Source organism: Mobula hypostoma, chromosome 8 (assembly GCF_963921235.1).
Source record: "Mobula hypostoma chromosome 8, sMobHyp1.1, whole genome shotgun sequence".
Taxonomy (NCBI): Eukaryota; Metazoa; Chordata; class Chondrichthyes; order Myliobatiformes; family Myliobatidae; genus Mobula; species Mobula hypostoma.
Genome location: NC_086104.1, coordinates 143878184 through 143902287, shown reverse-complemented (window position 1 = coordinate 143902287; position 24104 = coordinate 143878184). Strand labels below are relative to the sequence as shown.

Below are 24104 nucleotides of genomic sequence, written 5' to 3'. Positions count from 1 at the left end.
ATACAGTTAAGGCAAGTGTACGGTCATGCACTTTGGTAGGAAGAATAAAGGTATAGCCTATTTTCTAAAAGAGCCATGTAAAAAGGTTGGGCACTTCCGTCAGGGATAGCACAATCACATTGGGCCGAATGGCCTTCTGTGCTGGAACCATTCTATGAGTCTAAGGGAAATATGTCCTTGTTTGTCATGTTTTTTGTTCACTTTACAGCATTCCAGGACTCAGTATCAAATTCTGTAAGCTAATGCCATAACAAATTCTCCCATTAGGAATATTGTGTTCAGTTATAGTCACCGCTTTATAGGACGTGTGTGGAAGCCTTAGAGAGGGTGCAGAGGAGGTTTTCCAGGATACTGCCTGGATTAGAGGCATGTCTTACAAAGACAGGCTATGTCACGTTGTGTGCTGGCAACATTGGAACTGAAGTGCGGAGGAAAGACAGACTCTGATGTAGAGTCAGCAAAGAGAACTTATTCATAGTAATTCCAAAAGAACATCAGTGGCTCAGCTGAGCAACACCGCGAGATGAGGCATTCTCTAAACTAGGACCCTGCAATTAGTGCTAAACAGGCACCCGCTTAAATAATACAAGTAACATAGAATCAAACTTAACAAGCTTAGAGATAAGGCACCAGGAGACCACATTTCAAAGGATGAGTCGCTCAAGAAAGACATAAGGAACTCTAAATGATTAATAACTGTTATTAAACAACAATTAGCCAATTCAGGTACTCTGAAAAGCTCAGAGCCCAGTGCTGTCTGGTGCCCCACACACATACATCCTCATTACAGGCAGTGTGAACTAGGGCTTTTCTCTTTGGAGCAAAGAAGGATGCGAGGTGAGGTGATAGATGTACAAGATGATACGAAACATTGACAGAGTGGACAATCGGAAACGTTTTCCCAGGGCAGAAATGGCTAATACAAGGGGGTGTAATTTTAAGGTGACTGGAGGAAGGTATAGGTGTGATGTCAGAGGTAAGTCGTTACACAGAGAGTGGTAGGTGTGTGGAGCACCTGGCCAGGGGTGGTTGTAGGGGTAGATATATTAGAGGGATTAAGAGGCTCTTAGATCAATATATGGCTGATAGAAAAATGGAGGTCTATGTACTGTTCTGTGTTCTGTTTTATGTAACGGCAGTGTCTGGCCATCCTTCTTTTATCATTTTGGGTTTATTTCTTATTCTTTTGTGTCCTATTACCATCCCACATGGCCTTGACTCAACCTTTCTGCCAAAGAACCTCTCACTGATTACACCCTTCCATGTTCCCATTATGTCTCAAGCATTTCACACTTCTAATGAAGGTTCCTGAGGTGTTAACTCTCCTCAGGAGAGCGGCAAGTGTTTCCTGCAATTTCTTGCCTTTATTCTGTCATACCCGCTTCTCTTCAGATGACATGGGATTGGCACAAATTCGCTGATAGCAATGATGAAGGAAGGAATTTGCTGAAATTTGTTTCAACCTTGTAAGCTTCAACTGCTTCAATCTTTAGTGATTGTTGTTCCACTAAAAATAACTAGCTAATTTGTCACCGCCAAGCAGATGAAATTGCTAAGTTCTTCTGCCTGGTATAGGTTTCAATGATATGACTATCAAACACATGTCCCTGTGCGATGACAATACCAATTGCTTTGATTGGTCTGCTGTGCTGATTCAGACTTCAATCTGTCACTGCGTTTTCAAAACTGTTGAATTGTTTCATGGAATTCTTTTGCTTGCTAAACCATCTTATCACTTACATTTTTTCTTGCTGGTTTTATTGAGAAGTGGAGGCTCTAACCTGGGCAAAGAGAGGAGCAGACAATCTTCTGGACTGAGGTCCCATCACAGAAGGTTCCCCCGTTGAGTGGTGCTGGGTTGGTGCAGGTACGGGTTCGTTTCTGCCACCCTCGGCCGCAGTGGATGCTACAAGATGACCATTCTGTCCAAGAGGACCAGGCACCATTGACTGAAAAATAAACATCCAGTTATACAAGTTAAGGGCTCTGTGAACCGGGCCCTGCTGGGGACAGGTCATCCACCTGAAACAACTTCTCTGTTTTTCCCACCCCCAAAATACTGCCTAACTTTCTGACCACTTGAAGCAAATTGACCTCCAATTCCCATAAAATTGTATTCATTCAGAGGAAGAGGGCATTGCTGGCAAAGCTAGCACTTATAGAAAACACAAGAGACTGTTGGTGGTGTATTTTGGAGTAAAAAAATAACTTTTTACTTTCGGTCATAGAAACATACAGAACAGAAAAAGACCCTTCTGCCCACATTGTCCATGCCAGCCAAAATGGCCACCTAAACTTGTCCTAGTTGCCTCCATTTGGCCCCATAGTCCTCTAAACCGTTCGTATCCATGTACTCGTCCAAATGACTTTTAGAGATTATTACTTTACCTGCCTCAACCACTTCCTGTGGCAGCATTCCACCTATATGCTTCACTTTCTGTGTGCAGAAGTTCTCAGCTCCCAGGAGTACTGGTAAAGTTCTCATAAGTCTGATGTAAACACGTTGACCCTCCATTTGCCCCCACAGATCTTGCTGACCCGCTGAGTTCCTACATCATTTACTGCCATTCCTACTTACATCAGTTTATGAGAACGTTGCCTGAGGTTAGTGAGGCTAGGACTTGCCCTGAAACTGAGGAGATGGTTGCGAGTTGATCATATTGGTGGATGTCAAGTCACACAACCCATGCTGAAGAAGGATAACAGATTTCCTTTCCTGAAGAACATTAGTAAACTAGATAGAGTTTAATGATGGTTTCCATGACCACAACTTGCTTAAACTAAGAACATTTTTGCTATTGGCCTGGCTAGGTTTCAGCCATGAATCTGAGCCAGAAGCTCAAGACTTTTGCACGTTGGTCATTTGTTTGCCTTGTGTGCATTTTTTCCATTGATTTTATTCTGTTTCTTTCTATTTACTGTGAATGCCCGCAAGAAAATGAACCTCAGTTAAGTACTATCACTTTGATAATAAAACTACTTTGAAGGCCCATACTGGGGCTGCACAGTGGCGTAGTTTGTAATGCTGTGGTCTCACAGCTCAGTGACACAGTAGCCTAGTGGTCAGCACAACGCTTTACAGTACCAGCGACTCGAGTTCAATTCCTGCTGCTATCTGTAAGGAGTTTGTACTTTCTCCCCCCGGGTTTCCTCCGGGTGCTCCGGTTTCCTCCCACAATCTGAAGATGTACTGGTTGGTAGGTTAATTAGTCGTTGTAAGTTGTCACGTGATTAGGTTAGGGTTAAACCAGGGGTTGCTGTTCTCACAGCTCGAAGGGCTGCCAGGCCCTGTTTCGCACTGCATATATAGTAAATAAATAAAAACTCAAGTTCAATGCTGACCTCAGGTGGAGTCTGTGTGAATTTGCACGATCCCCCTCGGGACCGTCTGGGTTTTCTCTCACGTCTTAAAAACATTCAGGTGGGTTAATTTGCTGTTGTAAATATCCCCTAGTATAGGTTAGTGCTTAACCCTGAGGGGATGTGGGCGAAAGGCATCAGCAGGCCAAACCAGAGAGACGTTTTGTAACGATCAATAAATCAATTGTTTGGAATCAAATGACTTTGCCTGGTGTCTCAGGACTAGGAGTATCTGCACCCACACCACCCCCCACTCTTTCTCTGCCACCTGTCCCACACCCCTCCCTCGGCGTTCTAACCTCTCCATCCCCAAAATCCTTTGTTCTCACCAGACTTACATTCTTTCTCTTTGCTCCAGATTGACAAGTACAGTATTGTTCAAAAGTCTCTGGCACACTGGCTAGATATATGTTACTTGGACTTTTGCACAGTACTGGACATGGATGGGAAGGACTTAGAAGCAGATGGACCAAATGTGGGCAGATGGGACTAGTTTGGATGGGCATCTAGGTTGGCATGGGTCAGTTGGGTGGAAGCGCCTGTTTCTATGTTCTATGAATCTCTAAAATGGGATTTGTGTGAACGAGCATGGACTTGATGGCCCAAAGTGCCTGCTTCCATGTTGCAGGCCTCGAGGACAAGCCTTGCCTGGCACTCCAGTGAGGTACTGAGGGGTTCAGCACTTGAGGAACACCATTCTTTGCATGGGACTCGGCCTGACTTATCGGGATTGCTGGAAAACATGGGACATTTCCCAATTCCCTTGAAGCCAACACGTGACCTTTCACTCCATTGCTTTCTGTTGGATCTCGCTTCGTGCACATCTCCTGGAGTACAACAGTCACATGGCTTCAGAAGGTGCAGGGACATTCTGAGATTGTGAAGGATGCATGCTAATCACTGCAATGTCCATACGTGAGGAGTGCAATACTATTTCTTACCAAACACCGTCAGTGTGGCGACAGTACTCCGTCGCCGGGCAACCACGTTGGAGGCAATGCAGGTGTAGTTGCCTGAATCGGAGAGGTGTGCTTGCTCGATGACCAGACTGTGCTCTGCGGTCGTGTAAACATTGGGGTCGTGCTGAGGATCAATCGCCTCTTCGTTCTTCAACCATTCGACCTGCAAGGAAAGGCAGAGGCTTGGAACTCCCAGAAAGGATATCACAGTGTCACAGAGTCGTACCGCAAGGAAACAGGCCCTTCGGCCCAACTTGTCCATACTGACCAAGGCATTCACCCAGGTTGATCTGCTTTTAAAGATTAAAAAGATTAGCTTTATTTGTCACACAAACATCGAAACATACAATAAAATGTGCCACTTTGCGCCAACAACGACCATAGTCTGAGGATTGTCCTGGAGACAGCCCACAAATGTCACCACGCTTCAGGCGCCAGCATGATATGCCCGCAATTTAGGAACCCTAACCCTAACTGTATGTATTTTGGAATGTGGGTGGAAATTGGGGCAGCCAGAGGAAACCTACATGGTCATGGAGAGAATGTACAAACTCCTCACAGACAGTGCTGGGAATTGAACTCCGATCAGCGATTGCTTGCGCTGTAAAACGTTGGCTCTAAGCTTTTCCTTTTGAAGAAATTGTCTGGCAGCTTGTAAGAGTACCATACTGTGTTGTGGCATATTAAATTTTGTGGCGTGAAAGTCTGATCAATTCCAGGCAATACTTTAACTCTTTGTGAACTCATAGCATGTAAAGTGTCTGTACAAGTTAAGCACTGTCCGTTTGGTGAATGTTTGCTAATAGCCACTGGATTCTTTTTGGCTTCAGGCACTAGTGGCATGGGAACAAAAGACCAAAGAGTTTATCTGTCTCTGCCTTTCTTGCTATGCTTGTGGATTGAACCCCTATATATTGAACCACCTTTTGGTTGAGTCTTGGTACTTCCCTTAGATCAAGGAATTGTGATCATCAGTGCCTAGGACAGAGCCAGAGTGATTTCATGAGTTGGAATTTGAAGTTCCGCCAATGACAGTAACAATCAAGAGGAGACTAAGAATTGTACACTCTGAAACATCTGTGGAAATCTTTGTGACTTACTATGTAGTATTTTGTGTTGTTTATTTGTGCTTTCTGTTTTATGATAATAAATAAGGCTTAAGTTACTTCGCTGTGCGGGTCCAATTATTACCACATTTCTAGGATTATCGAATTGGTTTGGATCTTCAGGGGTTGATCAACCCACCCATTACACGTACATGTATCACCCTGTACATGAAGGGGAGGCACAGAGGTGCAACTGGTGGAATCCCTGCCCCAGCTCAGTGACCTGAGTTCAGTCCTGATCTGTCTGTGTGGAGTTTGCACAATTTCCCTGCGACCATAAGGGCTTCCTCTGGGAGCTCCAGCTTCCTCCCACTTCCCAAAGATGTGCTCTTTGGTGAAGTAACCGTAAGAGACCATAAGATACAGGAGCAGAGTTAGGCCATTTGCCCCATTGCCTCTACTCCTCCATGGCAACATGGCTGATCCATTTCCCTCTCAGCCCCTATTCCTGCCTTCTCCTCGTATACACAACCGATTGCTCCTGGGGTGTAGGTGAGTGGCCGTGCATTGGGGCTGAGTTGATAGGAGTGTGAGAAGAACAAAATTGGTTTGGGTAGGATTAGTCTAATAATGGGAGCTTGATGCTGGGCCTGGACAGAGGACTGAAGGGTTTGTTTCAGTGTCCTATTCTCCTCTGACTTTTATAAAAAAAACAAGGTATCCAGACATGTCTGGGAGAGAGAATTCCAACCATTCATAACTATCTGAGTGAGAAAATCTCTCCTCAAGTCACTTTTGAATGGGTAAATGCTTACCCTGAAGGCTTTTCTTCTGACTGTCACATTCTCCAAACACTTGTTAACCTCTACTGACAGAAAAACTGAAGAGACGAGATGCATGAGAAAGTGTGAAGTGATTCAACTTGGAATGTCAAGTTTGAAGGCAGAATACAGGGTTAGTGACAGGATTGTTATCAGTGTGGATAAACAGAGGGATCTTGGGGCTAACGTCCATAGATTCCCTCAGTGTTGCTGCTTAAGTTGATAGGGTGGTGAAGGAGGTGTATGGTGTGATGGTTTTATTAGTCGGGGGATTGAGTTCAACAGCTGCAAGTTAATGTTGCAGCTCCATATAACCTTGGTTAGAACACACTTAGAATATTGCATTCAGTTCTGGTCATAGGAAGGATATGGAAGCTTTAGAGAGGGTCCAGAGGAGATTTACCAAGATGCTGCCTGGATTAGAGAGCTTGAGGATTGGTTGAGTTAGCTAGGGCTTTTCTCTTTGGAGTGAAGGAGGAAGAGAGGTGACTTGATAGAGGTGTACAAGATGATGAGGAATAGATTGAGTTGTTGGCCAAAGACTTTTTCCCAGGGCAGGAATGGCACAAAAACGAGGGCATCATTTTAAGGGGATTGGAGGAAAGTAACTGAGGGATGTCAGAGGTAGGTTTAACATATAGAGAGTAGTGGGTATGTGGAATGCCCTGCCAGGGGTGTTAGTTGAGGCAGTTACATAATGGGCATTTAAGAAACTCTTAGATAGGCACACGGATGAAAGAAAAATGGAGGGCTATGTAGGAGGGAAGGGAGTGATTGATCTCAGAGAAGGTTAAAAGGTTGGCACACATTGTAGGAACAAAGGGCTTGTACTGAGTTATAATGTTTTGTGTTCTACATTCTAACTCAAGTCACCTAGCCTTACGATTTGGAAATACATTACTGTTTCCTCATCATCTTCTGTCAACATCCTTCAGCTATTACCCAATACCAATGCAGGAGATGAAAACAATGACACAAGAGTTCCCACAGAAGCTGAATCTGACTTCTGTCCCTTCCCTCTCCAGCCCAGCTGAAGGGTCTTGGCCCGAAGTGTTGACTGTTCATTTCCCTCCATAGATGCTGCCCGACCTGCTGAGTTCCTCCATCATTTTGTGTGAGTTCCTTAATGGCAGCAGCAGGAATTGAACTCTGATCTTACAGCTGGTGCTGTTACAGCGTTACGCTAACTGCTTTGCCACTGTGTCTACCCACTCCTCCTTACTGTCTTTCTTTCCAAATCTTTCTATCATTATTATCCAAAATTAACACCAGTACATCGAAGTAAGCAACACTTACAATGTCTCAAGAAAAAGAACATTATTTTAAAGATTGAAAAATTTTTGTGATTAAAAAAAACCCCTACTAAGTGAGAAAAGTGGGAAAAAAACCCCATCAGGTGTTCAACCCCAGAGCCATGCGTCATACAAAAAGCTTTTAAAGATAAACATCGAACCACCAGCAAAAAAAAAGTATCAAAAATTTACAATTAGATCGTGGAGGAAATCCATCAATGAACTCAAATGATAATAATGAGCAAATGAACCCCATATTTTCTCAAAATCAAACATAGGTTCAAAGGTTCGACTTCTAATTTTCTCCAAACTAAGACATAGCATCACTTGAGAGAACCATTGTGACAAAGTGGGAGCTGATGTATCCTTCCACTTCAACAAAATGGCCCTCCTAGCTATCAATGTTACAAATGCAATAACATGTCGGTCAGGCACAGAAATACCACGGATATTTTGAGGAATTATTCCAAAAAGCACAGTTAATTTGTTAGGTTGTAAATTAATTTTAAGTGCTTTAGAAATTGTCAAACAAACTGACTTCCAGAACTGTTCCAGTATAGAGCAAGACCAAAACATGTGTGTCAGTGTAGCTATCTCAGTTTTACATCTATCACCCCTCCTTACTGCCATCCTCACTGAGTGCTACCCAGTCTGATTTGAGGGACACACTAACACCTCCCATCGGCTTAACACTGCTTACTGATGTACATGGTAAGAAACTAATATTTTGTGCCCTTAAGTGAGTGATAAATCCCAGCTGTAACACAAATTATGTTTTTCATTTTTCACCAGGCCCATAATGAAAACTGTGATCCCCTGGGGAACTTCTCCAGCTTAATAAATTACAACAAGGTTAATATTATTCAGCTGCTTAGAATATCAGACGGAGATTCCTGTGTAATTGTGAAACCAACCGAGCTTCAAGCGGCGATGTGTAGTCAGCCAGTGGAGCGGTACTAGGTATGCGTTGCTCCACGCAGGCACAAACTGAAGCTCTTTGCAATTAAAAGAATATAATTGCCTCAATTGTCTCCATGGTGACAGTCACTGTTCATTTATGTTTGATTATATGGATAGGTTAGGCTGCTGAATAGTATTGGACTAGACTGTGCTGTTTAATTAGAATCTCTCGTGGAGCGTTTGTGTGCTGCTATGTAAAATCTGGTTGAAAGTGGCCCAACAGTGATATTTACGTGTTTCTGGCTTATGAAGGTACTTGAATTTCAGCTCCTCTGCTGGTTCAAGGGCGAAAAGGAGAGAAAAATAACACCAGATGGAGTCTCTCAACAAACTCTCTCCACATGTGCAGCCCATTTTCTTATGAAGATAAAGAGATCGTTTTCCTACTTACTCATCTCTCAGGGTCTCTGAAAAGCTTGCCAACAGCACTGTGGAGCCACATAAAAAGGAAGGATATGATTGCATCAGAGAGGCTGCAGAGGCTTAGTTTTCCTCAAAGTAGAGGACACTGAGGAAGAGGTGGACAGAATTATGAGGCGCATGGATAGGGTAGGGAGCAGTGTGGAAAAGAATCTGGGGTTTACCTACAGAAAACACTTTCTTTTTATTACAATCTGAAGCCGAAAGTGGAGTAACATGTCCCGGAATGAACGCATCCTGATTCAACAATTTCATTATTTTTATACTATTTTTTATCGACACTTAATCCCTTTTACCTCTGTCTGCATGCGCTGTGTATACATAGTGTGAGGTCAGCCTTCTGCTGTGTCAAGCTCAGCTTCTTAAGTGCTACATGTGAGAGTCAGGAGATTCTGCAAATCTTGATCATAACACACACACGCACACAATACTGGAGGAAACCAACAGGTCCGCATCAAAATCAGGTTCAATATCACCGGCATACATCATGAAATTTATTGTCTTTGTGGCAGCAGTACAATGCAATCAATAATAATAGAAAAGAGTGTGAATTACAGTAAATATATATGTATATATTAAATGACTGCAATAAATAAGTAGAGCAAAACAGAAATAAAAAAGTAGTGAGGTGGTGTTCATGGGTTCAATGTCCATTCAGAAATCGGATGGCAGAGAGGAAGAAGCTATTCCTGAATCGTTGAGTGTGTGCCTTCAGGCTCCTGTACCTCTCTGTCACGGTAACAATGAGAAGAAGGCATGTCGTAGTTGATGGGAATCCTTAATGATGGATGTTGTCCGTTTGAGGCATTGCTCATTGAAGATGTCCTGGATACTATGGAGTCCAGTGCCCATGATGGGGCTGACTAGTTTTACAACTCTCTGCAGCTTATTTCGACCCTGTGCCTTAGCAGCCCAACACCCCATGCCAGACGGTGATGCAGCCAGTTAGAATGCTCTCCATGGTACCTCTGTAGAAATTTGTGAGCGTCTTTGATGACGTACCAAATCTCCTCAAACTCCTTCATGTCTTCTTTATAGCTGCTTCGATATGTTGGGTCCAGGATAGATCCTCAAAGAAGTTGCCACCCAGGAACTTGAAATTGCTCCCTCTTTCCACTCCTGGTTCCTCTATCAGGACAGGTGTGTGCTCCCTTGTTTTATCCTTTCTGAAGTCCACAATCAGTACTTTGGTCTTACTGATGTTGAGTGCAGGGTTGTTGCTGCAACACCACTCAACTAGCTGATATATATCTCGCTCCTGTACACCTTCTTGTCACCATCTGAAATTCTGCCTACAATAGTTGTATCATCAGCAAATTTACAGATGACATTTGAGCTGTGTCTTGCCACACCAGTCATGGGTGTAGAGAGAGTAGAGCAATGGGCTAAGCACTTATGCTGCATCATAGAGGCAGCATCTATGGAGGGAAATTAACAGTCGATATTTTGGGCTGAGACCCTCCATCAGGATTGGAAAGCAAAGGGGCTAAGGCCAGAATAAGAAGGCAGAGAGAGGGAGGGGAAGGGCCCTGCCCTCCTCCTTTCCAATCCAGATGAAGGGTCTTGATCTGAGATGTCGACTGTTTATTTCCATCCATAGATGCTGAATTCCTCCAGCATCTTGTGTGTGTTGCTGTTCTGATGACAAACCAAGTTATCAGAAGATTGATACTGATGAGAGAGACAAGGGAGACAATGGAGAAACATTCAAAACGCTAATAAGAGAGAAGAGAGAGATTAACGAGAAAGAAACACATTTCAGATATTGACAGACCGATTGTTTTCAACCTGAACTGTTTGAAGTTTGATGGACAGGCGATACCCCAGCAGGGGGATAAAAAGAACAGGTTCGCTAAGGCACGACACACAGCACGAGATCACGAGATAACGAGACCCTGGAAGAGCGGTGTGCCTCCACAAGTTGGTGGAAGTTTGGAGGTCTGGTCGCGGGAACTGACCATAGACACACAGGGTGAAAAGGGTATGATCGGTGGGAACCTGGTGTGTGTGTCCGCCCTTGCCTGGGTGCTGGGTTCACCACGGAAGAACGGTTGTATCTGGAATGGAGGGGTCACAGTTGGTGACCACAGAAGACGTAAAAAGGGTTCGCCCAAAAGCCAACTGCGAAGAACATCAAAGGTCTGTTTGAATCAAGATTTGCATTCTCTCTCTCTCCAACGGCACAACAGCGATTCCTGCAAATTGTACTAAGCTGAACTGAACTCTGTGTCACTTGAGACTGATCATTTTACCCCTAGACTGCGATAGAGCTTGGTTGATTCCTATTACCCTAGTTCTGTGTACGTGTGTGTTTTATCATTGCTAACCTGTTGCATTTATATCCTTACGATTAGAGTACTGTGTTACTTATTTCTTTAATAAAACTTTATTAATTTCTGTTAAACCAGACTCCAACTAAGTGGTCCATTTCTGCTGGTTTGGCAACCCAGTTATGGGGTACATAACACTGTGTGCTACATAAGCAGCAGATACGTTTTTACCTTGTAAAGACAATGGTAAGCTTCTGTCCTGGAGTTTGTGGGTTTGTTGTTAGGCTGGTCCCTAGGCATGAGTTTACTAGTTTCTATTAACCTGTAATCTGTAGTCCAGGTTGGTTTGAATCAGTCCAATCTACCCATGTCTGGTACCAACAGAATCCCTGTTTATCTCCCTGCTGCAAGACCATCCTGCCATTCTCTAGTACAGCCCTCCAAAGCCACTGCACTCTTCCTTAATACAATAGGAAACTTTTTACCCACAGCAGAGGTGAATAAAATTAGAGGAGATGGGTTTAGGGGAAGGATTAAGAGGTTTAGATGAGATGTTAGGAGAAAAATTTTACACAGATGGTGGTTTGAATTTAGAATATACTGTCCTGGAGATAGAGCTAGTGACTCTCAGTGTCATGACCACGGACGCTGCCACGGGATCGGCGTGCCCATGCTGGCGGGCTGCGCAACAGGTTCAACAATTACGCTCGTAAATATGCACTTTCTAGCTAATTACTGTTTCATTATGGTGGTACTTTACTCCATTTATTTTTGTTCTAGTCTTGTTGAGACTTGACCAAAAGCACAGGAACATTTACAATTCCAAATTACCCTCATCCTTGTCCGGGAAAGAAGGCTACCATTTCGACTGATGCTGTAAAGGAGCAGTATTTTTTTAGTTACTGCTTCCAGCCAGAGTGTTGGCCTCTAACTTTCAATTTGAGAATTTTAGTTAATGGTCCTGTAGGCCTGGCTTTTATCGTTTTTCTTTTCCTTTAAATTCTGCAAAAGTTCTCATTAAATTCGCTGAACTGCTAACCCACTTCAGTGTGTCTCTGAACGCGCTTGGGGCCTATATATGAATGTTCTGATACTAAAAGTTCAAAGTTCAAAGTACATTTGTTATTAAAGCATGTATCCATTATACAACCTTGAGATTTATTTCCTAAGAGGCAGCCAGGAAACAAAAGAAATCAAAAACAAACATTAATATAAAAGACCGTCAAGCACCCAATGTGCTGAAAGGAAAAAAAACAGTTCATGCAAACATTAATTGCAAGCAAATAGCATTCTGAACTGAAATCTACAAAGACAGTTTGTCTCTCGAACCTTAGTTCTGTGCAGAGCGGAGCCGTGGGCTGAGCCTGTCCATTCCTCACCTCAGGCCCCGACACCATGACCTTTTCAATCTGGCCTAGCGCCCACAACGTTTAAGAAAAGCCTAGATAAGCACTTGGATCTACTCTCACAATAATTACGAAGTATTTAGGTGAGCTCGTAAAACACTTAGGTATCGAAAGCAATGGACCAAGCATTGGTAAATGGGATTAACGTAGACTGGTCAGCAAGGATGTGATGGGCCGAAAGGCCTGATACTGTGACCTCTGACTCTTTGAGCATTTTGTCCCTCCTTTAGTTCAGTGCTCATTCCCAATGGAATTCAGCTAGTGTGGTCCAGTTTAACCCATTATGGAAACATCATCAGTAAATCGTTTCATCAAAAAAGGATGGATTATTCCAAGGCAGGTATCTGGACAACAGGAATCATTTCTAGCCAGGAAAGAACAATTGGTGCAGATGTACCACCGAGAGCATTCTAACTGGCTGCATCACTGTCTGGTATGGGGGAGGGGGCACTGCAGAGGATCAAAATAAGCTGCAGAAGTTGTGAACTCAGTCAGTACAGTACTCTCACCGGCACCCAGGACATCTTCATAGAGTGATGCCTCAAAAAGGTAACATCCATCATTAAGGACTCCCATCGCCCAGGACATGCCCTCTTCTCATTGCTACCATCAGGGATGGGGTGCAGGAGCCTGAAGGCATACACCCAACCATTCAGGAACAGTTTCTGCCCCTCTGCTATCCGATTTCTAAATGGACATTGAGCCCATGAACACTATCTCACTATTTGTTTTCTCTTTTTGCACTATTTACCTTTTGTAAACATAAATACTGTAATTTATGTTTTATTGTTATATGTATTGCAATGTAGTGCTGCCACAATAACAGCAAATTTCATGACATAAGCCCACGATTCTAAACCTGATTCTGGTTACTGGAGCTGTTTCTCAATACTAACGTGGTCGTTCAGAGCCAATCTAATCATTATTGCTAAGCACTTGTTGAAACAGTTATTACACCTTAGTCAGGTTTTCATGAGGGGCAATGCTACATTAAGGCTTCCCCTCATTATTGTGGCCCACTGAGTTATTGCCACTAAGAGGGGCGGTGGAAAATTATTGGTCTGGCCTACTGATATTCCATAAGGCTTCCCAACCGTGTCCTTCACTCCTGTGGGTTTGGTCCCTCTCTACCAACCTACGTTTGAGCCATCAGCTGAACAGGTGGCAGAGGAAGAAGCACTGAGTGTGAGCCTTCAGGCTCCTCTACCTCCTCCCTGATGGTAGCAATGAGAAGAAGGCATGTCCTGGGTGAGGGGCTCCGAAATGATGGATATTGCCCTTCTGAGGCATTGCTCCTTAACGATATCCTGGATGTTGGTGAGGCTTGTGCCTATGATGGAGCTGACTGAGTTTACAATTCTCTGCAGCTTATTTCAATCCACGCAGTAGCCCCCCACCCTCCAATACCAGATGGTGATGCAGCCAGTTAGAATGCTCTCCACAGTACATCTGTAGAAATTTGCGAGTGTCATTGGTGACGTACCAAATCTCCTCAAACTCTTCATGAAATATAGCCACTGTCGTGCTTTCTTTGTAACTGCACTGATATGTTGGGGCCAGATAGATCCTCAGAGATATTGTCACCTAGGAATTTGAAATTGCTTACTCTTTCTATTTCTGACCTCTTCATGAGGACTGGTGTGTGCTCTCTTGACTTAGCCTTTCTAAAGTCCACAATCAATTCTTTGGCCTTACTGGTGCTGAGTGGAATGATGTTGCTATGCCACCTCTCAACCATGATCTATCTCACCCCCGTATGTCTTCTCATCACTAATGTCTATATTGCTACCGAGGGAAGCTACTTAGCTTCTTTGGCCCTGTGTCTGGCATTCAATAATCCAAGGGCAGGTATGGTACTGACCTTAGCACCAATACTGTCTCTGCAAAGACATCCAACTCACTGGAAGGGTAGGCTAACCAATGCCAGGCTAACGTCCCTAGCACTGAGGCCCAGTTTCTCACAGGGAACTACATTGGGCAGGACAGATTGCTTGCATCAGATTTCAAAAACAAATGCTCTGTTCCAAGCTACTTTATAAATTAGCAGGTGGACCGAGTAAAAGGTTGAAGAACTGTAACATCCTCAGAAATTCCAGTGTAGCTCTGGCCCGTGATCATCCAAATGGAGACACATTTAGGATCTGTTGAGAACCCAAGTCCAGACATCAGGATGGAAGGAGTGCTACATACGACTAATACCCCTCCATCAGAGACCTTCTGCCCCATTTGTAGAATTTATATCGGTCTCACTAGCTACTTCAGAACAGATGGTGATGAAGAAGGATGGAACAGATTCATCAGGATCCTTTATTTATGCGAACAGATTGGATAGAGTGGGCTTGTTTTCCCTGGCGTGAAGAAGGCTGAGGGTTGACATGGTAGAAGCATATAATATTAATGAAGTTATAGGTAGGGGAGATGATCAAAGTCATTTTCCCATGTATGAAGTATCAAAAATTAGAGGGCAGAGTTTTAAGAGGAGAGGTAGGAGAATTAAAGGGGGGTCTGATTTTTACATAATGGTTGGTATCTGGAGCTTGCTGCCAGAAGAATTCAAGCACAAGTTTATTGTCAGGGGAAAATATACAAAGTGCCTAAATTCTATGAAAATTAGCTTTCGGCAGCAGCAGCAGTGCCGTGCATGACAAACATTAATTACGTGAACTTAAATTAACCTTAATTATTATTTACAGGAAGTGGAATCAGATACAATTACTATGCTTAAGAGGCTTTTAGACAGACCCTTAAACAGGTAGAGCATAGAAGCATATTGTCCTAATGTGGGCAACTGGGGAAAGTGTAGAATAACATGATCAGCTCTGACCTGGTGGGCTAAAGGAACTGATTCTGTGCTCTATGAGTCACAGGGTCATACAGCACAGGAAAAGGCCATTTGGCCCATCATAAAACTGAAGTGCAGGCGAGTCACTCTTGATCCCAAGGGTCTGCCTAAGAAGAGAAAGAACTTTTCACGTCTAGGGTGTGCTCTATTTCTGCTACCACCATCAGGGAGCCTAAAGACCTACACCCAATACAGGAACAGTTTCTTTCACACCACCATTAGAATGATCCATGAACCTATAAACACTAAACCATTATTCCTTTTTTTACACTATTTACTTATTTTGTAAATATTAGTAATCTTATGCACATGTATTTGACTGCTGCCACAAAACATCAAATCTCACATTGAATAAGAGAGTGATAATAAACCTGATTATGATTCTGATTGAAAATGTTTCAGCTCAGTGGATCACAAAGGGATTAAATACAGTCTGTCCTGTTTTTTGGATATCCAGAGTAGCAGTCACAAAATGTCGGAGGAACTCAACAGGTCAGGCAGCATCTATGGAGAGGAATAAACAGTTGATATTTTGGGCTGAGACCTTTCATCAGAACTGTTTATTTCTCACCAGAGATGTTGCCCGACCTGCTCAGTTCCTCCAGCATTTTATGCATGTTACTCTAGTTCATGATAAATATCTGTTTTCCTCTCCCTCCCACCCACACACTCCAATGCAAACCATCTTTGCAAACATTCCTAGAAAGATTTCAAACAAGACTGAAATTTTGTCAATGAAAATCATAGAAATTTACCCTCAGTGGCCACTTAATTATGTACACCTGCTTGCTGATGCAAATATGTAATCAGCCAATCATGTGGCAGCAACTCAATGCCTAAATGTGTGCAGACATGGTCAAGAGGTTCAGTTGTTGTTCAGATCAAACATCAGAACGGGGGAAAAATGTGATTTAAGTGACTTTAACTATGGAATGATTGTTGGTGCCAGATGGGGTGGTTCGAGTATCTCAGAAACCGCTGCTCTCCTGAGATTTTTATGCACAAGAGTCTCTAGAGTTTCCAGAGAATGGTGAGAGAAACAAAAAGCATCAAGTGAGTGGCAGTTCTGCTGGCAGAAATGCCTTTATAATGAGAGAGGTCAGAGGAGAATGGCCAGACTGCTTCTTGGAGACAGAAAGGCAACAGTAACTCAAATAACCATATTCGGGCAGGTGGGGCTCATCAGTTTTGGACGGCAGCCTGCCTAGGGGAAGGAAAACTCTGATTCTAAACCTCCGCTGCCTAGCGGCCATACCCACCCAAGGGAGAGGCTTCGGGAGTAAACCCCGAGGGAGAAATCCGGAGCTGGGGTCCCTACGTCAGTTTGATGTTGTTTACAACTTCACTCTGGCAACCTCTGTGACGACGCTAGTGCCAAGCTGTATCGGCGCTTGCCCTTCCCTTGGACTGCATCAGTGACGTGGAGAGGGGGAACCCGCTGCACGGGCAACAGCTGGTTCTTCAAATCTCCCCACCCAGGTTTGCACCCTGGAGAGGACGCAGTCCACCAGAGGTGCAAACCCATGATCCCCTTGGATTGACGGCTGCCTACTATAACAGTGATGCACAGAAGAGCATCTCTGAATGCACAACATGTCAAACCTTGAAGTGGATGGTCTACAACCGCAGAAAACCGTGACCATAAACATACACTCAATGGCTACTTTATTAGATCCTGGAGGTATCTAGTAATGTGGCCGCTGAATGTATATTACTTACCGATGGTGATGATGATGATGATGACATCCGTCTGTCTTGAAGGGCAATGGGTGTTTTGTCACTGCAGTGACCTCTCCCAGGGCACAAGCTTGGACAGAAGGCATGGAGATCCTAGGATACCCAGTCATCAAGATCCCACTCCTGGCCTCAGTGGTGTAGTCCAAAGGAAAGTGAAGCAATATGTTTGGCACCAGCTTGGCTGTAGCTGCTGCCGTTAGGGTGTTCAGTGACGTCCAACCACCTTAGGGGCTCCACTCTGGATCTGCTGTCTGAGTTTACTCCTATAGCCTTTGTCTCTCCCGAGGCTGCCCGCAAGGCAGTGGGGCTATTTACCCATTGCTGGGAAACCCATACCCTCACCCATTACATATGTATCCCTTAAAAAATGATATTCCAGTCTTTTTTCTCCCCCTCACCCTTGTTCCCTAGCTATGAAAGGTAACCTCATCTTGTCCTGCTAGAAGACAGCTATTTTTGTCTGATTTGTTTAAACTGTGAAGGGGACATCTAACGTTATTATGCACTTAAAAAATCAAGTCTATTCATAAATGGGAGGTTGTAAATTGGCCTGTCAAAAAGAGTGACTGCTTTGAGCAGGTAACATTGTGATTGGAGTCAAAATCTAGAAGCAGTAAATTGAATCACTCCACCATTTCACATCCATGCAAAGCCAGTGGATGAGCTAAATTGAAATTCCATTATACACTCAAGCTTCTGGCTAATCACGAAAAGATCTATAGTGGAAATGCAAGGGACATATACGGATTAGTTCAATAACCCTGTGTTAAGCATCAAGGGATAAATTTGCCTAATTGGTACATTTGTTCCAATTACTGAAAATAATTGCCACATGCTGACTGACAGGGTATGTTCAAAATGGGCTCCATTGAGCGAATTGGAATCCTGTCAGGCTTTATTGTGGTCACTGCACCTGCTACTCTCACCTGCCTCTCCAAATCCATGTCCCTCCTTTGGCAAGGAGAACAATTTCAATCTTTAAGGAATCAATTTACATTGACAGCGTGGCTTTGAATGCTGGCGAGCAAAGAGGCTGCTGAAAGTTATGTAAACACACAGTGGTCAGCAGAATCCAGCTAAACACCGATTAATGGCAAATTTATCCTGTTCACATCCACCTCCGTGATTACGCTGTGATTTCATCAACGCAATTATACACATTAATCTTCATTCCGCAGCATTTGTCAACTGCATTTTGGGTACAGAGGCCATTATAGTAGCTACTGCACTATCTAAATTAATCCATGGGGTGTATATCGAATCACTTAATCATGATGCAGTCAAGCGGCCCCTGTGAGTGCATTCTACCTTCATTAGATTTAATATATTTCTCATTATACACTGCAGTCTTTTGGATGAATGCTTGTTGATCTGTTTGGTGTTTATTCTTCATCTGCCTGATCCTGCTTCAATAAGATACCACTCAGAAGTCACACCAAAATTTGGGCTGCTCTGCTATCATTTCATTGGCTTTATCCGTTCACATACTCTTGGTGCCCACTTTATTAGGTACACCTGCTTGTGAAGGCAAATATTTAATCAGCCAATCAGGTGGCAGCAACTCAATGCAAAAATAAAAGCATGCAGACATGGTCAAGAGGTTCAGTTGTTATTCAGGCCAAACATCAGAATGGGGGAAGAAATGTGATCTGAGTGACTTTGACCGTGGAATGATTCTTGGTGCCAGATGGAGTGGTTTGAGTATCTCAGAAACTGCTGATCTCACATACAACAGTATCTGGAGTTTACAGAGAATGGTACGAGAAACAAAAAAAATCCAGTGAGTGACAGTTCTGTGGGTGAAAGCGCCTTGTTAATGAGAAAGGTCACGGGGGGATGGTCAAACTGGTTCAAGCTGACAGGAAGGTGACAGTAACTCAAATAGCCACATGCTATAACAGTGGTGTGCAGAAAAGCATCTCTGAACACACAACACGCACAAAACGCCGGAGAAAATCAGAAGGCCAGGCAGCATCTACGGAAAAGATGTCTCAGGCCAAAACCCTTCAGCAGGACCCATCAGCAGTCCCGCTGAAGGGTCTCAGCCCAAAATGTCGACTGTGCTCTTTTCCATAGAGGCTGACTGAGTTCCTCCAGCATTTTGTGTATGTTGCTTGGATTTCCAGCATCTGCAGATTATTTCTTGTTTCTGAACACGTAACACTTGGAACCTTGAAGTGATGGGCTACAACAGCAGAAGACCATGAACATACACTACAAGAGGTATCTAATAAAGTGGCCACTGAGTTAATGTAGCAACGACTGACAACTTCTAATCTGGACCTCCTCTTCTGACATTTCACAGAGGAGCAAAATTCTTCCATCATGATTCCCTAAACCAATGAACCCCGACTTAATTTTGCAGAGTAGATCAGGCTGGGTCCTGATCAGTGGTTGTGTGACAGGTGGCCTGAATTAAAACACTTTCTCTGGAGGTTAATTAGCACGGAAAACAATCATGAATCTGAAAAGAAATAACAAAAAGCATTTATCCTTCACTTCTTCTGTTGCATGCACACTTCAAAACGATAAATTATTTTGGGTTTATTTGCACAACAAAGTACGCTGTGATCAGTACACAACTGGCAGGATTTCCAAGGCAAGGTAGACAGCTGCCAGGTGAACGCCAAAACCAGAGGGGGGGGCCACTACACTTAATTAAACATCTGGCAAGATGTCATGAGCTGTGGAGCGCAAACACTGAAGATGTTCGGATGGACGACTGGGTTGAAAATGGTTGGAGGGTTGTGTAGCTAGGTAGAGCTGCTGCCTCATGTCTTCAGGGTCCTCAGTTCAATCCTGACCTCAGGTGCTGCCTGTGTGGAGTTTGCATGTTCTCCTTGCGATCTTGTAGATTTCCTTTGTGTGGTCCAGTTGCCTCCCAAATTCCAGCAATGTGCAGGTAGCTAAACTAATTGATTGTTTGAGATAAAGTGCAGAATTGGTCCTTCCAGCCATTCCCCCAGCAATCGCCTGTGTTAATCCTAACCTAGCCTAACCATAGGACAATTTACAATGACCAATTAACTTACCAAATGGTGTATCTTTGGACTGTGGGAGGGAACTAGAGCACCCAGAGGAAACTCACAGAGACACGGGGAGAACGTACAAACTGCTTACAGGCAGCGTTGGGAATTGGCCACTGTAACTTTCTCCTGGTGTGCAGGTGAGTTGGAGGAGGAATCTGGGTGGAGCCAATGGGAATGTGGGGAGAATTAAATGGGATTCATGTAGGATAAGAGTCAATGAACGGTCAGCATAGACTCAGTGAGCCAAATGGCCTGTTTCTATTCTGTATGATTGTATGACTCGACGGTAGGGCAGGCCCAGTTCCTACTTTGGAGACACAAGAGACTAAGGATGCTGAAAACTGGGGCAACAAACAAGATGTTGCAGAGGGGAAAGGAACTGTCAACAGTTCAGGACTGACGCCTGTTGTGTTCTTTATACGTACCATAGGTTACTAAGAACAAACCATATTCTGGAATAATAAGAACCAGAACTTAAATTTTCAATGCAAACAGCAACCACGTTTTCACCATACAAGTTTCTAGATCGTTCTTTCATTTCTGCGCATGCTCAGAACTCTTTCCAATCACTTTCCTACACGTGACACGTGATACCACCACAACGCTGAGTCCCGACCTGAAACATCAACAATTCCTTCCCCACCCACTCTCCACCCCACAGATGCTGCTTGAGTCAGACACACACACATACACACACACACACACACACACACACACACACACACACACACACACACACACACACACACACACATATACACACATATACACACAAGCTAGATCACAAAAAATGGAAAATCCAGGAAACACTCAACAGTCAGGCAGCATCTGCGGAAAGCAAAGCAGACTTAATATTTCTGCTTTGAGACAGTTCAGAGCTGGAACAAGAATTGTGGGATCATCTTACAATCTTCCAACCACCTTGCAGAAACCTCCCTGAGAGGACAAGGCCACCATCCCAGGAATCAATATGTGAGTATACTCCATCTATTACTAATGTATCCTTTTTAGAAAGATCAAAATTGGTTATAATATTCCAGATGTGATCTCACCAGGAACCTATGGCATTGAAGCAAACTGTCTTTATTGATGGACTCAAACCCTCTTACACTAAGGGCCAGCACACTATATTCCTTGACACTGTAGTTTTAATGATTCCTATACAAGGACATCCAGTTCAGTATGAATGCAAACTTGTTTTATGTTCTCATCACTTAATAAATACTCTTCTATTTGTTTCTACCAAAGTGAACAACATCATACGTGAACACTGTAGAAGAAGGAATAGACTGGTTCATACTAGATTGAGGTACAAGAGAGACTGTGTTATTTTTTTCCACTGGAGAGAAGAACGCTAAGGTGACATGACTAGAAGAATTGGATCGGTCAATGATTGAATGGTGGAGCAGGCTCAATGGGCTGAATGGCCTACTTCTGCTCCTATATCTTAGGGTCTTATGATTGGCAGCATGGTAAATAGTGGTTAGCTCAAAGCTTTACAATTTGGAGTATTGTGTGCATTTCTGGTCACCTAATTATAGGAAGGATATCAGTAAGATTGAAAAAGTGCAGAGAAGATATACTAGGATGTTGCCGGGTCTTCAGGAGTTGAGTTACAGGGAAAGATTGAACAGGTTAGAACTTTATTCCTTGGAGTGTAGAAGAATGAGGGGAGATTTGACAGAGGTTTACAAAATTATGAGGGGTAAATGCGAGTAGGCTCTTTCCACTTAGATTAGGAGAGATAAATAGGAGAGGACATGGCTTTAGGGTGAAAGGGGAAAGGTTTAGGGGGAACATTAGAGGGAACTTCTTCACTCAGAGAGTGGAGGGAGTGTGGAACAAGCTACCATCTGACGTGGTAAATGCAGGCTCGCTCAAGTTTTAAGAATAAATTGAATAGATACATGGATGGGAGAGGTCTGGAGGGTTATGGACTGGGTGCAGGTCAATGGGACTAGCGGAATAAAGTTTCGGCACAGACTAGAAAGGTCAAATGGCCTGCTTTCTGTGGTGTAGTGTTCTATGGTTCTACCAGTGGCCCAGGTTCAATTCCCGCCGCTGCCTGTAAGGAGTTTGTACATCCCCCTTGTGTCCGTGTCCGTGTCCGTGTTGGTTTCCTCCAGGTACTCCGGTTTCCTCCCACAGTCAAAAGATGTACCAGTGTGTATGTTCATTGGTCACTGTAAATTGTACTGAGGTTAGGGTAAGATTAATTCGGGGGATTGCTGGGCAGTGCAGCTCGAAGGGCTGGAAGGGCCTATTCCATTCTGTATCTCAATAATAAAAAAAAATTAAATCAGAGTTCACAAAGTTCAAAGTAAATTGATTATCAAAGCACATAAATGTCACCATATGCAAACCTGAGTCCTGAGAAGCAAAAAGCATGAAAGCGAGTATATGTTTGGTATGGTGGTGGCGTCGAAAACTACAGGCATCAGTTGGCGAGAGGGAGGAGGGTTGAAGGGGCTCTGAGGAGTAAATATTTCACACAAAGAAGAGGAGTAATGAGCTGATGGAGGGTGAGGCAGGGTCAGGATCAGTAACAATGTTTAAGAGGCATCTGGAGTGTTTTTTGAATGAAAATGGCATTGAGGGGTACGGAATTGATGCAGGCAAGTGGAGTTAGTAAAGACAGGAATGTTGGTCAGCATAGACGCAGTCCCTAAGGGCCTGCCAACTCCATGTTTGGGGCCTGAATAGAGATGAGGCAGGAGGTGAATGGGCAGGTGAGGGACTTCTTTTGCTTGCAGTTCTAAGTGCAAGGAAAGAGATTAGTGGGGAGGGACAAATGAATAAGGGAGTGACAGACTGCGATTCCTGTAGCAAGTGGAGAGTTGGGGGAGGATGGGGGAGAGGCAAAGATATGTTTAGTGGTAGGATCTTTTCAAAGATGGTGGAAGTTGCGGATAATGATATCCTGCACGCAGAGGCTCTTGGGGTTGTAGGTGAGGACAAGAGGAATTATAGTCCTGTAAAGACAATGGGAAGATGGGGTGAGGGTAGATGTCTGGGAAATCGAGGACATGCGGCTGAGGGCAGAATCAATGGTGGAGGAAAGGAAACACCATTCTTTGAAGAAGGAGGATACCTCTGATGTTCTGGAAAGAAAAGACGAGGCGGATCCGAAGGAACTGAGAAAAGGGAATGGCATTTTTACGAGTGACAGGATGGGAAAAAGCGTAGTCAAGACAGCTGTGAGGGTCAGCAGGTTTATAAAAGATATCTATACACAGTTTGTCTCCAGAGATCTCAAGAAAGCAGAGTGAGGTGTGAGAAAAGGATCAAGTGAATTTAAGGGGAAGGTGGAAATTGATGAGCTCAGCATGGGAGCATGAAGCAGCACGATTGCAGCCGTCAATATAGTGCAGAAAGAGTAGGGGGGCATTAGCAGGGAAGGCTTGGAACATGGAGTGTTCCATGTAGCCAATGAAAAGCCAAGCGTAGCTGTGGCCCATGCAGGGGTGCATGACTACACCTTAAGTTTGGAGAAAGTGGGAAGAGCTGAAAGACAAATCATTGAGGTCATTGATTTGATGTGCATACTCAGGTAGAGGGTCAAAGAGCTAAAAAAAAAATAGACCCAACATATTGATGCAGCTACAAAGAAGGCACGACAGTGGCTATATTGCATTATGAGTTTGAGAAGATTTGGTATGTTTTGCCTTCCTCCCTGTCCTTCCTGAAACATCTAAAGCCTGTCACTCTAAGTAGCCATTCCTGCCCCTGAGCCATCCAAGTCTCTGTAATGGCTACAAAATCATAGCTCCAAGTACTGATCCACGCTCTAAGCTCATCCGCTTTGTTCATGATGCTTCTTGCATTAATATAGACACATCTCAAGGGTTATTTATCTGATTGCACCCGAGCTCGTACTTTTCCATTATGACCCTTAATGTTATGAAAATATGACGCTTCCCTGTTCTTTTGCTGTTGCTAAAGTTTTGCACAGTCAGCCATAA

At 43.7% G+C, this 24104-nt stretch overlaps 1 protein-coding gene across 5 annotated transcripts in view; it reads right to left on the bottom strand.

Annotated features, from left to right (window-relative positions):
- The window catches only part of LOC134351022 (netrin receptor UNC5D-like), a 924405-nt gene that overhangs the window by 241478 nt on the left and 658823 nt on the right, over nt 1-24104 (bottom strand). For all 5 annotated transcript variants that reach the window (XM_063056996.1, XM_063057001.1, XM_063056997.1 and 2 more), the window contains exons 5-6: nt 4302-4482; nt 1782-1949 (exon numbers count right to left, since the gene is read on the bottom strand). In XM_063056996.1, coding sequence (XP_062913066.1) covers nt 1782-1949; nt 4302-4482 — 349 coding nt within the window. The remainder of the gene's footprint in view (nt 1-1781; nt 1950-4301; nt 4483-24104) is intronic.